The following is a 12,845-nucleotide window of genomic DNA, read 5'->3' on the forward strand; positions in this document are numbered from 1 at the left end:
AAAAGAGACCTCCAGTGTTGTGAGTGGGTGGGTGAGCGTGTTGTTGTGACTTGCAATGTGGTGAATGATTCATTATGTGTTGTGATCTGCATTGCGGCGAGTGAGTGGGTTGGTGGGTGAGTCAGTGGGTGAGTCAGTGGGTGGGTGAGCGAGTCACTGAGTAAGTGAATAGGGAAGTGAGTGAGTGGGCAAGTCTGTTGTTATGACCTGGAGTGTGGTGATTGAAGACAATATTGATGAGACAAAACAGTCAGCCTGGTGGGAGACCGAGTCCTCAAAGTGGGTGGAGGAATAAATGAGTGAAGTTCATTGGAACAGGAACCATGGTGGTAGTAACAATAGAAGAGTGATAAGGAGGTGACGGACTGCTGGTGCCTGGAGTGAATCGATTCGTCCTGGAACAAACAAACCGACTCCTTTACTCTGAATTCTATCAAGTGTCGCATTACTATTATCTTATTTTTATTTTGCTGTCTCAAGACTGTTTTTCAGTAGGGGGGGTGCAATGATTGCCACGTGTTATCCCAACTGAATAATTACCAGTGTACATTTGCTACGAACGACGTCGCGGTGATCTTGAACGTCCCCCCCGGAGCAGCACGGACGGTGCGCTGAGCATTCAACGGTTAAGTTCCGTACCGCACCACGTCGCTATTCACCGTGGCGGCCCGGCGGATTTGCAGCGCCAACCTCCGCCATGGTGGCCAAAGCACGACATCCGGCGTACAAAGCAGAACTCCCTTACAATGTCCAGGTGACGTCGAGAGGAGGGCGATGCACGGGCACAGAGGCGCAGCAGACACATTTATCAAAAAGTGCCCGTAATTTGTCAATTGTGTTCATGCGAAATTTCGTAAACTGAACGTTCGTAAAACAAGGGATACCTGTACTGCGAAAACCTAGCAGGACCCTCCCCTGCCAGGTGACCCCCGCTACCTGGTAGGGGCCATTAGGAGGGGACTCTGACAGCAGTGACAAGCACGCTAGAGCAGCCAACTCAGAGCACCTCACACGTCCGAACTTCTCAAGACTGGACAGGCGAGATTGGGCGGAGTTCGTAAGGTGCTGTTTTGTTCACGGAGGTGGTGGCGCTGCCCTTTAGTGAATGTCACATTTGGCCCGTCCCAACACCCGCCACCCTACCTGTCTCCATGCCAGTCTTCCTGTTTACCTCCTTGCAACACGAGTGCAATCATCACCATATCCCTTTAGTGATTTTTCTGTAAGATAATTTTACTTTGAACGATTTTGAAGTATGTATGTTGAACTTCTTTCGCACCATATGTAGCCTAATTGGAAGTGCGTGTTTTGTTACAGAAACTTTATTCTTGTAAACATTGCGTGTGTGTTTGTGGACTGTTTTTAATCGCATCCATAATTGCAGTTGTTTTAGTTTTGATTTATATGACTATGCCTGTTGTTATGCACTGGCTTTTGTCAAATGAGACTCTAACCTGGTTTCTTGAGTTCCACTCACTCTGGTTACACAAAATCAACTTGACACTTAAAACTCTGCTGCATGCACGAATCAATCCCAGCTTTTCCTATTGCATTGATTATACTCTTTAGTTCTTTCGGTAAAGTCACGTAGTTATAAATAAAATAAATCACGACGTTTCGATCGCAACACAAGTGGTTGTCATCAGGCCAAATCACTACCGCTTGTGTTGCGATCGAAACGTCGTGATTTGTTTTATTTTATTTCTAACTACGTGACTTTACCGAAAGCACCAAAGAGTATGGATTCCTGCAGTCACGAAAGCTTCAAATCTGCATTGATTATATTTTATTTATTTTTTTCATCAGGAAAGCCTCACTAGAGTCTTAAAAATCGTGTGTCCTTTCAGATAATGAGCGAAGGACCAATGCCTGGCACTCACATCAGGTTTGGTGAACACCTCGCAGTGTTTACACATTTGAGTTCATCGTTGTGTTATTTATTTTAACTGCGATTATGCTTTTTTCACCCAGGAAAGCCTCAGTGAGAGTCTTGTTCAGGAGGATCCTGCCAGGTTTTTAACATTAGAGAGGCGATGTTGGTGCTGCTGCTGTGTAATCCAAATTGCGAAATAAAATGGTAATTTTTCAACATTGGGATGTTTTGGCCAATACTGGTTACACTGTGTGTGGTATTTTAATAGGTATGGCAGAAAACTGGAGAATCCGGAGGAAACCCATGCAGAACAGGGGGAGAGAATACAAACTCCACACAGAGAGGCGCCCGAGTTGGGAATCAAACCCAGGGTTCTTGCTGCGAGGCACGAGTGTTACCACTATACCACCACCCTGCCATTGAAATGATAAACTACAATGTAGTAGGGGAGATCCTTGAATATCACGGGAGTATCATTTGCAATTTCGACCTATTGCAGGCAAGTCCTCTGTATGCCAACTTAGCAATCGCGGAGGTTAGTTTTGGCCTTCCACTGGGGTATAGTCGCGAGGTGCGGGTGTTACCACTGCACCACCACCACCGCTGCCACCTTTCTAGCTAGGTGCCCTATTGGCCGGGCCGTGCCTCCTGCCAAGACTCTAGTTCTGTCCCCACGGTGCCCTGAGGCCCCGCCATGTCAGCTGTGCTAGCCGCTGCTGGCACCCACCGTCAGCAACAGGAGCCGCCCCTTCGGCACGCCCACGGCTCGGGGAGGGCCCGGGGCTGGGCGCGCCCCGGACCAGGTGGCCGCACTCGAGCAGTAGCTCCCGCAGGCGCCAGCCGGCTCGGAACACCTCCTCCCTGCCTCGCACATGGCACACGCGACGCATTGTCCGTATTGTGTATAGTGTAGTGTATAGTGTCATTTATGGTGTATAGTGTGGTGTAGTGTGCGGTGTGGAGTGCACTGTGTATAGTGTAGTATATAGTATAGTGTACAATGTAGTTTATAGTGTGTGTGATGAAAAGTATACTGTGTAGTGTAGTGTATTGTGTAGTGTGCAGTGTATAGTGTAGTGTATAGTGTAGTATGCGGTGTATAGTTTAGTACGTGGTGTATAGTGTAGTGTGTGGTATAAAGTGTGGTGTATAGTGTAGTGTGCGGTGTATAGTGTAGTGTATGGTGTATAGTGCAAGGTATATATTGAATAGTATTGTAGTCCAGCCAAAACAACCCCCATTTCCTCGATGGTGCCAGATGGTAACGCTGTCGTGTCTGTAAGCAATATCATGGGGGGTGGACCGATTCCAATTGGCTGTTCCCCATGTGGTGCTCATAGCCACTACAGCAGAACAAAAGGGCTCTGGACGGGTGCGCCCCCTCCACCCTCAAATTAATTACCACTAAACCACGTGTAAAATATTATTTGGGTATTTCGGTAAAGTCACGTAGATAGCTTCAAATTAATAAAATTAATAAATAAAAAACTACCACGTTTCGATCACAACACAAGCGATTGTCATCAGGAGGAAAAAAGAGGGGGAAAGCTGCTGACTTCAGACTGTTTTAGAGGTTTAAAATGGGTATAGTCCAAGGGTCATAAACGAAGTGGGCGGGGCTAGTGATGTTAATGTGAGAAATTAGCATGTCAATGTAAGATCGGAGAGCGGCCTCCACGGCGAGCACACGGAGGTGGCTATGTACCCATCTTCTGGTTTGAAATTGTGTCCGTGCCTGCACATATGGATGGCTTCATGAACGAATCTTTGTTGATAGCCAGTGGGCTTACAAAGTACCTTCGACTTCGAGAAATCTATTTCGTGTGAGCCAACCGCATAAAAAAACAATGATCAGCCACGGCCGACGGGTTGGTTCTACCGTGTTTCAAATCTGCCTTATGCTCACGAACACGGTCCGAGACATGTCGCTTGAACCTATCTACGTGACTTTACCGAAAGACCCAAAGAATATGAATTCCTGCAATCACGAAAGCTTTAAGTCAGGTGAAAATTATCAAGCCAAGCTTGGTCTGGAGGCCCCGGGGAGACAGAGGTCTATGACATCTCCTATCCAAACCTTATTTGGCGAAGCCAGGAGACTGAATCTGGACCCTTAGCGTTCCTCCCAAAATGGAAAAAGCCACTGCGAGTGGGCACGTGAAATGTTTGAATGCTCACTGTGGAGAAGAGGCTGCCACTCCTCTGTCGACAGATGGACCGGTACCGCCTGGGTCTCTGTAGTATTCAAGAGATTCTGGCTCCAGTCAATAGGACAGTCCTCTACTTGGGCAGGAAACGCCAAACAATTATTTTCTGAACAAGAAAATGAAGGGGGTGTGGGAACCTGGTGCTGAGTTGTGGGAAGCTGTAATCTCAGGCTACTGTGGGCTCGCCACTCCATCAACAGCAGGCAAGGAATGGTGGAGGGTTCCAGGGAAGGCCGATGAGTCAGATGGCTTCTATGACCTTATGTCACAGGTGCTGGCTAAAGTGGCCCCTCGGGATAGTCATCCTGTTGGGTAACTTTAATGCCAGAGTGGGTCATGACGCAGATACCTGAGCTGAAGTGATTGAAAGGCATGGGCCAGATTAGCTCAATGACAATGGCAGGAGGCTGCTAGACTTCTGTGCAGGCCCATGGGCTTGTAATTGCCAACATGCTGTCCCAGCACATCATAGATGCAAGACCTTCCATGGAGCTGATCTGCCCAATGACCATCGGCTTGTCATTTGTAACATGCGTCTACCATTCCTCCACTGCGGTGGTGGGTGTCCATCTCGGACACCATTCAAAACTACAGTGCCCTGGTCTCAGCTAGCTGAAGTTGCGAAAACGTTATCATCGCTTGCAGCTGGGGTTGGTATTGTCCTGATGCCCAGGAAAAATGGGCGAGGTTTAGGACTGTGGCTAATGCAGCTGCAATGGCTGGTTTGGATACACGGTCCAGACCTTCCCAGAGACTCTGGCTGATCTTCACCATTATTCCTTTCGGGAAAATCACTCCCGCTCAATGCAAATTTACTTTACTCGGCAATTCTCAGGAATGCAACCCCCAGGTTAAGCGGGGAATTGCTGTACTGGAGACCTCTGGACGATCATGAGGACTCACTGACAGACTGTCCGTATCGACAGTTCTCGATTTATAAATGGGTTCCGTTCCTGAGACCCGTTTGAGAGTTGAACGGTTGGCAAGTCGGAACACAATAATGTATCGTATTTAAATGCACATCGTCAGCGCTGCGCCCGGCTGCCTTTGACTCCCCAGTGGTGATGTTTACACACCGTACCAGGTACTCATTTGAGGCTGAGTCGACCTAGGGGAAGCCCAAGACCCATTAAAATGATCGTCACTGGTATTGGTCATGAGCAGGAATCGAAATCGGGTCGCCGGGTAGGTCATAGAGTGCGCTAACCATTACACTACCGCTCCCCACACACACACACACCCACATGGGTAAAAAAGTTAACAAATCCCAGGAGAGGTTGAGAAAACTAGACCAGTGCCCTAAACTAAACTCACCGCTCCTTCTGCAGAGCTGCCCTCTGGGCTTGCAGGCTGCTGGGAGGCTGCTCAAGCTTGAGGGAAGACCTCCCCAGCTCCTCCAACGACTCTGCCGCTCCGTCATGAACGTCCGCCGTGCCGCCTTTCACAGCCGCCTCCCCAGTTAGCTCTCCTCTTCCCTGCCAGGGGCACAAGCATCAGATGGTCGACCCCAACCTCCAAGACGAACAATGCAGGGCCCTCGCGGGAACAATGACAACGGGAGAGAGGGAAGCAGTGTCGAGTTCAGTCAGGGTGAGAACTCAAGAGAGCAGGTTAGAGGTGCATTTTTTATTTTATCAGGTAAGGTCCACTGAACTATATAGCTCTTTTTTCAGAATGGACCTGTCCACAAATGATAGTTCAACGAAGTGGCTTATCATGTGGAAATGTATCGCAGCCATTTTCACTAAACACATGTTTCTAAATGTGGAGGGAAAAACCAGAAGACCTGGGGAAAAATCCACACGACCATGGGGGGAGAGAGATGTAAACTCCAAATATACAGCAGGCTTTGGGGTCGAGATTGAACCCATGACCTCCTGTATATCAGGTGAGGTAGTTAACATCTCGCCATTGTGGCACGACAGTGACTCGGGCCACCAAAATGATGAAAGCAATAATAAATAAATACAGTGTGGCAAGTAATCAAATAGAAATCTGGGCAAAAACAACCATGTAAAAGTTGAAATTTAAAACAGCACAAAGCCTCTTTCTTAATTCCTCTTCATCGCACCATCAATCATCCATCACCTTCTCTTGGCGAGTCGGTAGCTGCTCCTTCAGGGACGCCCTCTCCTGCTCGAACACGGAGAGCTCCTCTGGAAAGCAGAGCACATGGCACGGACGACTTAGCACCGTTCATGTTCACAATGATGTATGTCCATCGCCAGGTTTGTCGTGTGTGACACCGCGCACACAGTTTTCGTTAAGATTCACAGCCACGGGGAAACCACAGGCAAGCTGAAAGGCAGCCAGAACTGGCGCCAGAAATTTCCAAGCTCTGTTGTCCTATATTGGGATGTTTGGCCAAGTCCATTAACAAGTGATTATTATAAACGTGGGAGGAAACCGGAGTAGCAGGAAAAAACCCACGCGCACGTTGTGCACTGGGGGGAATAACTCTTAATCCCCATACAGATGGAATTTAGATGTAAATGAACCCACTTGCTCTACTGCCATCACATCCTGGCTACAATCCAGGAGATAGCAATCGCGACGCCCTACGAGTGTGTGCCTGATCCACCAACCCTGGCTGTCGAAGAGTTGGCATTGGTCTTTTGTCAAATATTTAGGATATTATCTATATATTTTTTTACGCTTTTACATGGTGCAAAAAATGCAACAAAGGGCTTCAGAGTGCCAAACAGTATAGATATATTTTTTAACATCTATAGTTTATCTAACATATAGGAAATAAGGGGAATTTAAGTTTCTTCCTAAATGGGGCAATCTCGGCGGTCAGTTGCAGTTCTTCAGGCAGAGAGCATTCCAAATCTGACGGAACTAAAAATCCCGAGCTCCAAAACTTTTTGCTGACTGAGGATTGTGGTCACAGTGTGAAGATCTCAGACTCCGAGAACAAGGGTTTGAGAAGCTGCAGTTTACCAGTCAATTATCTAAGCAACTGCTGAAAGAGTGCTTTGCAAAGTAAGCACAGTAAGTTGAATCGTGCAGCACGGAATCTCAATTGGGAAGCCGGCGGCGTAGGTCCGGTAAAGTTTGGAAGGTTGGGTCCCACCGAGAATGACTGGTCAGTCAAAAGTCACGCAGAGGTGTTTTGAATGCCCAGGATTAGTCTATACCTCGGCATAAATTAAGTCATAGATCTATCGATAGTTTTTTTAATATTATTTTGACCATAGGCATAATTAGAAATTAAATTGAAGGTGGCCATTGCACAATCTGTGCTAGGCGTTGCTATTAGCGCTGAATGGGGTCCCTGGAGTGCCTTTGCAAATGACTTCACCTGGAAGTTCCAAGAGCAAGACATGAGAAAGGTTGAGAGTAGGGCCATTCCTTGAGGGGTGCGGGCTCCAGGGCAAATCAACCGATGCCTTCGAACTAAACCGAAATATATTACATCTTAGACCGAAGCACAGAGGCCCCCACCCCCCCCCCCCAAAGCACGGGGCCCAGGGCAGTCACCCCGATTCGCTATAACCGAGGGACGGCTCTGGTTGAGAGTGAGATGAGAAGTAGGAGAGTATGCGAGAGGGTGCGAGAGCGTGCGACACATACAAGAACGAATGCACGAATGCTCGCGCATTAAGGTTAAAAACGCCTTTATCGTATGGGCGATGGGGCTCTTACCTTGCGACGTCGTGAGTGCTGACAGGGGCACAATGTCTCTGCACTGCTGCGGGGGAGCGCCGAGACGCTGCCGTAGTGCTCGGCATAGCCCCCTTACCGCAAGCAGTTGCTGCAGCTCTGGACTCAACGTGGCCGTTTTCACGCCGGCGCTCTTGGCGTCGGCGATTGAATTGCCATCGGCACCTCGAGGAGCCTCCTCCGCATCACCTCCAGCAGCTTCGGCGTCGTTCAGGAGCGAGAGAACGTGCACCAGCTCCTCCTGTAAGGCAGCCAGCTGCTGACCGTACTCGCAGCGTCGCTTTTCCTCCTGCTTCTCCTCCTGCTGCTGCTGCTCCCGACTCGCGCTCTCGGCCTCCAGCTCAGCACGAGCCTCGACATTTGCAGCGTGTTTGTTCGAACCCTCGCCACTCTCCCCTTCCCCATCTGCAGCCGATGCGGGAAGCGGTTGCGAGTGCCTTTGTTCCAACGCCTGCCTCAGTGCATCCATCTGTAGTTCTGCGAGTTCCATTTCCTTCCGATGCTCGGAGCGAAGGTCACTCTGCATCGCCACAAATTCCTCTGCCCGCCGGCCCCGCTCTTCCTCCACGACCTCCTCCAGTTCCCGCATGTGGCTTCTCTCCAGGTCCTCCACGAGCCTCTTGACATCGTCCTCGCTATAACGCAGCCGCTCGCTCTCCTTGGCGTCGCGCTCCATCATGTCCACCCGCACACGGTAGTTCTCCACCTCCTGCAACGATTCGAACTCGAGCTCCGTGTTGGCGTTGAGCGCCAGCGCCAGCTGCTCGCGCAGACCCTGCATTGTCTGCTGCATCAGCTCGGCGCGCCGCTTCAAGCCCTTGGCCTTCAGCCCCAGTTCCTTGTTGACTTCTCGCAGGAGCTTTGCGTGCTGCTCGGCCTTCACTTTGTGCTCCAAGTACTTCTCAATGGACTTCTTGTGACCGCAGATCAAGGCCCCCATCTCGATTTTGTGCTGTAGGCTCAGTCTGGACGCCTGCTTTTTGAAATCGTTGTTCAACTCCTCCCTCAGCTCATCCTCTCGGCTCCGCCAGGCGACCTCCCTCGCTGACGAGCCGGTGAAGAACTCAATGTCCCCGCCGGGCGATTCCTGGTCGAAGTCGTCCACTTGCTCACAGAGCTCCCTCACCATCTCGTCCACCCGCACGAGGCCGTCGCTTAATGTCGTGGTCACCTCATCACTCTTGGCCTCCTTGCAAAGTTTCTCCAGATCGGCAAGAGTCTCGTGAAGTTGCTGCCTCAGCTTCGCCACTCTTCGCTCTCTTGTGAGTGGCTGCTCAAAGATGTCTTCATCTTCCCCTCCTTCTACAATCTTGGAACGAACACGAAAAATGTTAGTACATCAAAGCTTTGCCCATCGGGGCTGGGGTTATGTTCTTTCAAATAGCCACAAACGGCAAATCCATGATCCGCAAGCTCAAAGGCAAATTGGTAACATAGGGTTTGGTTCACGGTTCGTAATGACACCCACCCCCCTCCTTATGTTTTATGTTACCCTACGACAACCCAAACATTAAACATAAAGTATTTTGAATGTAAGACATGATTAATATATTCTACAGTGTTAAATATAACTTGTATGGTAAATGTATAGAATGAAAACAATTAACATAGTGTATAATACTGTACACATATCTGTGTACAGTACTGTACACGACAGGAAGAAACATCACAAGCGGCTGAACTTCACTGCCTCGTCACTGAAGGCTGGGAACACCGCGTGGCCTTGGACCCTGGATGGGCCGCCTGTGTTCTTCCACGGCAGCATCATCGCGAACAGTGCAGTTACAATGCGTACAAGAATGTCGCAGTCAAACGCGAATAGTCGAGCCACAGGAGGGCGATCGGTGAACTGTATCTCAATTAATTTGCTGCTAAACCACAAAACCGCGATAACTAAACCGGCAAGAGAGAAGGGTTTGCTGTACTGCAATAATTAACCACACGCAAACATACCATGGAACATAAGCAATCTAGATTAAATCATTTCAAATAATTTCTATTATTTTATCTTAAATAAAGTTGCTGAGAATAGGCTGAAACAATATATGGCTGGTAAAAAACAGCACGATCAAAGTTACAAGAGATTCTTGACTTGAGCAAGGTTATTTTACGAGCCTGGGGGAAGAGAGACGATGGAAGGGAACTTCTAAGTGCAGGGCAGTGCAAGGGAAGAAGCAGATCGAGATGCGTTGTGACCTGCAGTGTGGTGAGTGGGTGAGGGGAGTGTTGAGTGGATGGGTGGGTGAGTAACTGTTGCTGTGAACTGCAGCGTAATCAGCGGTTGAACGAGTGGGTTGAGTCAGTGGGTGGGCGAGTATTCTTTGTGAACTGCAGTGTGGTGGTTGAGTACATGGTTGAGTGGGTGAGTGGATGGGTGGTTGAGTGAGTGGGTGAGTGTTTCTGTGACCTGCAGTGTGGTGATTGACACAATATGGAGGAGGGGATGACACACTCTCACAGATCGAGTCCTCAACATTGGTGGAGCAATGTGAAGTTCACGATAAAATTACGGGAAAATGTCAAAACTGGGTGGTTTTTAACTTTTGCCGACAAAACTGGATCCCAAATGTCAAAACTGGGTGGTCTTGGAAAACGACAGGCAAAACAGGGTGGTGCTTTTTGATATGACAAAACTGGGTGATGTTCAATGTGGACAAATGTCAAAACTGGGTGAAGAAGGTGTACGATTTAATGTATCATTTTGTACACGTTTAGGTCCTTGCGTTATTCATCCATATGTCGCCACAGATTTAGAGCGTTCCAAATGATGTTTCTCGTGGCTAATGTTCCATACCTTGCACCACAAACTTCCCGTTTGCATACTGGCACAGTGTGCCAGCTCGCTTACTTGCCGTTTGTATACTGGCACAGTGTGCCAGCTCGCTACTACAGTAACACTTACTTGCCATATGTATACTGGCACAGTGTGCCAACTTGCAACTACAGTAACACTTTCAGCTCGCGAACATACACGAACTTGCCATTTGTATACTGGTACAGTGTGCCAGCTTGCATGCTACACCTACTACAGTAGAACAACGGTAGATAGTGTTTGCGTCGAGAAGTATGGTGCTGCACACTTAGAACAAAACATGTTTGTTACATATATATAACTACTTCGACGGGCAAGAGCGCTTGTTGTGGCCCTTGGCGCGACAGAAGGAGCACTGCGTGAGGCCCAATGGGCCACCTTCGCCACGGTTGCGAATCCGACGTTTCTTCGGGCGGCCAGCCTTCTTCTGGCGAGGAGGTGGCATCATGGTGTTGTCGCGTTGCAGCTCCTCGGCAATGGGCAGCTCGATACCGGCAACCGAGGTCCATGTCGTGTTGATGGCAGAGACTTGGTAACACACCGCACATGCGTCGTAGAGCTCGGGCATCCGCCCAAACGCCATGAGGGCACGAATGTAGTGCCGACACGGCAAGCCCATCTGCTTCATGTACCCGCACGTGCACGACCGAGAGCTGAGATCGACTCGGCGCTTGGCAGAGGCGTAGGCGTCTGGATCCTTGACGTATGCACGCGTCGAGGTACTCTCGTAGACCTTGTACCTCGGGGCCAACGCCTGCTGAGCGTCGATGGGTCCTTGAGCGTACGGCGTATTGACACGCCCTTGAGCGGCCCACTTCTCGGCGTCGCTGCGGTGGGCAAAGGCCGTCGTCATCATGTCTTCCATGTGGTGCATGAGGAAGTGGAAGGGGTCCATCTCGCGAGCCGGCAGGGCCTCGCTGTTCGTGGACTCCACAAAGTTCGTCGTGCGCCAGCCGTACAATGGCGTCGTGTGCAGGTGCGGGTAGAGCGCCCACGTGTGGGGGTCGATCTTGTTGTAGTACGTGGCCGCCGCAGGCAGAGCTACGCCCAAGCAGCCCAAGGAGCTGCGGAACGCGGCCTCGGAGGCGCACCCTTGGGCATCGTAGATGATGCCTTGGAGGTCGGGCGTGAATGCGGAGCCGATGTTGTCCACGCCGTTGCAGATCAAATGTCGCGTGCAGTGGATGAGCATGAGGTCCTTCCAGTCGGAGGCTAGCATGCCTGTGCCACGATCGCAGAAGACCGGCGTGCCGTCGAGCTCGATGTCGTTGGTCGTGCAGCAGTTGAGAAACCAGTCGTAGGCCGCTGCCGTCTCGGACGGCACCAGCGCCACGGCGAGAAGGACGTTGCGGTTGTTGCCGTCGCGCCCAACGAGGACGAGCATGGTTCCGTTGTAGGCGCGCGCCTTCATGTGCGACCCGTCGATGCCGACGACGCGTTGAAGACTTGGCTGCAACGAGCGTGCGATCGGGTTGCAGATGAACGCACCCCAGAAGATGCCCGCGTCTTCTCGCACACTGCAGGTCGTCGCGTTGAGCTTGCCGAACGTCTCCACCAGCGAGTTGATGAACTCGAAGCCTGCATGGGCCGCACTCTCGTTCGCCGCGATGCACGTGTCCTTGGCGCGGTACATCATCCGGGTCGGGACAATGACGCGAGCAACGTCGGCGACCTGGGCAATGACAGTCGGTGCGGAGGTACGGGGGTTGGCGCGAAAGGCCGAACGGGCTGTCGTGTTCGCCTCCACTTGGCGCTGCGTGATCTTGGTAGTGCCCGTGCAGCCGTGGTGATCCGTGCACAGCGCCGAGACGCGGAAGCCGCGTCGTTCCCCCGTGAGCTTCGTCAGCTTCACCTTGAAGGAACAAGGTGTTGAACTAGAGCAGACGATGGCAACGTGCCGTCCGCCGCTTCGCTTGAGGTCAAGGACCGCGCGCTTGCCTTGTTGCAAAGCAAAGTCTTGGATGCCGTGGATGGCCTCGCGGCGCGTGGTAAAAGTCTTCTTGGGGTGGAGGGTTGCCATTCGAATGCGAGTCGCTCCTCCACCTGTTTCGTGAAAAATGCTTGTGAAAAATCACGTTTCTACGTCTACTTTCAATTTTTCACGAGACAATGTCTATTTTCATTGCCAGCAATTTCACACAATATTTCCGCCAATCACCGTAACGGTGGGCCAAAGGATTGACCAATCAACGAGATGCGCATTCGTTGGTTTGTTCCGCACCATTGGGACCATGGTCAAGAGCGTCAAGCAGGCTGGTCCATCTCCCAAGGAACGTCGCCTTTGTCT

The 12,845-nt window shown here is 50.5% G+C and overlaps 1 protein-coding gene across 5 annotated transcripts in view; it reads right to left on the bottom strand.

Moving 5' to 3' along the window:
- The window catches only part of LOC133345798 (uncharacterized), an 87,836-nt gene that overhangs the window by 58,785 nt on the left and 16,206 nt on the right, over positions 1 to 12,845 (bottom strand). For all 5 annotated transcript variants that reach the window (XM_061556780.1, XM_061556781.1, XM_061556779.1 and 2 more), the window contains exons 2-5: positions 7,729 to 9,055; positions 6,169 to 6,236; positions 5,395 to 5,555; positions 2,601 to 2,734 (exon numbers count right to left, since the gene is read on the bottom strand). In XM_061556780.1, the coding sequence (XP_061412764.1) occupies positions 2,601 to 2,734; positions 5,395 to 5,555; positions 6,169 to 6,236; positions 7,729 to 9,055 (1,690 nt within the window). The remainder of the gene's footprint in view (positions 1 to 2,600; positions 2,735 to 5,394; positions 5,556 to 6,168; positions 6,237 to 7,728; positions 9,056 to 12,845) is intronic.

This window comes from Lethenteron reissneri, chromosome 23, assembly GCF_015708825.2.
Source record: "Lethenteron reissneri isolate LAM-NWPU_2019-01 chromosome 23, ASM1570882v1, whole genome shotgun sequence".
Taxonomy (NCBI): domain Eukaryota; kingdom Metazoa; phylum Chordata; class Hyperoartia; order Petromyzontiformes; family Petromyzontidae; genus Lethenteron; species Lethenteron reissneri.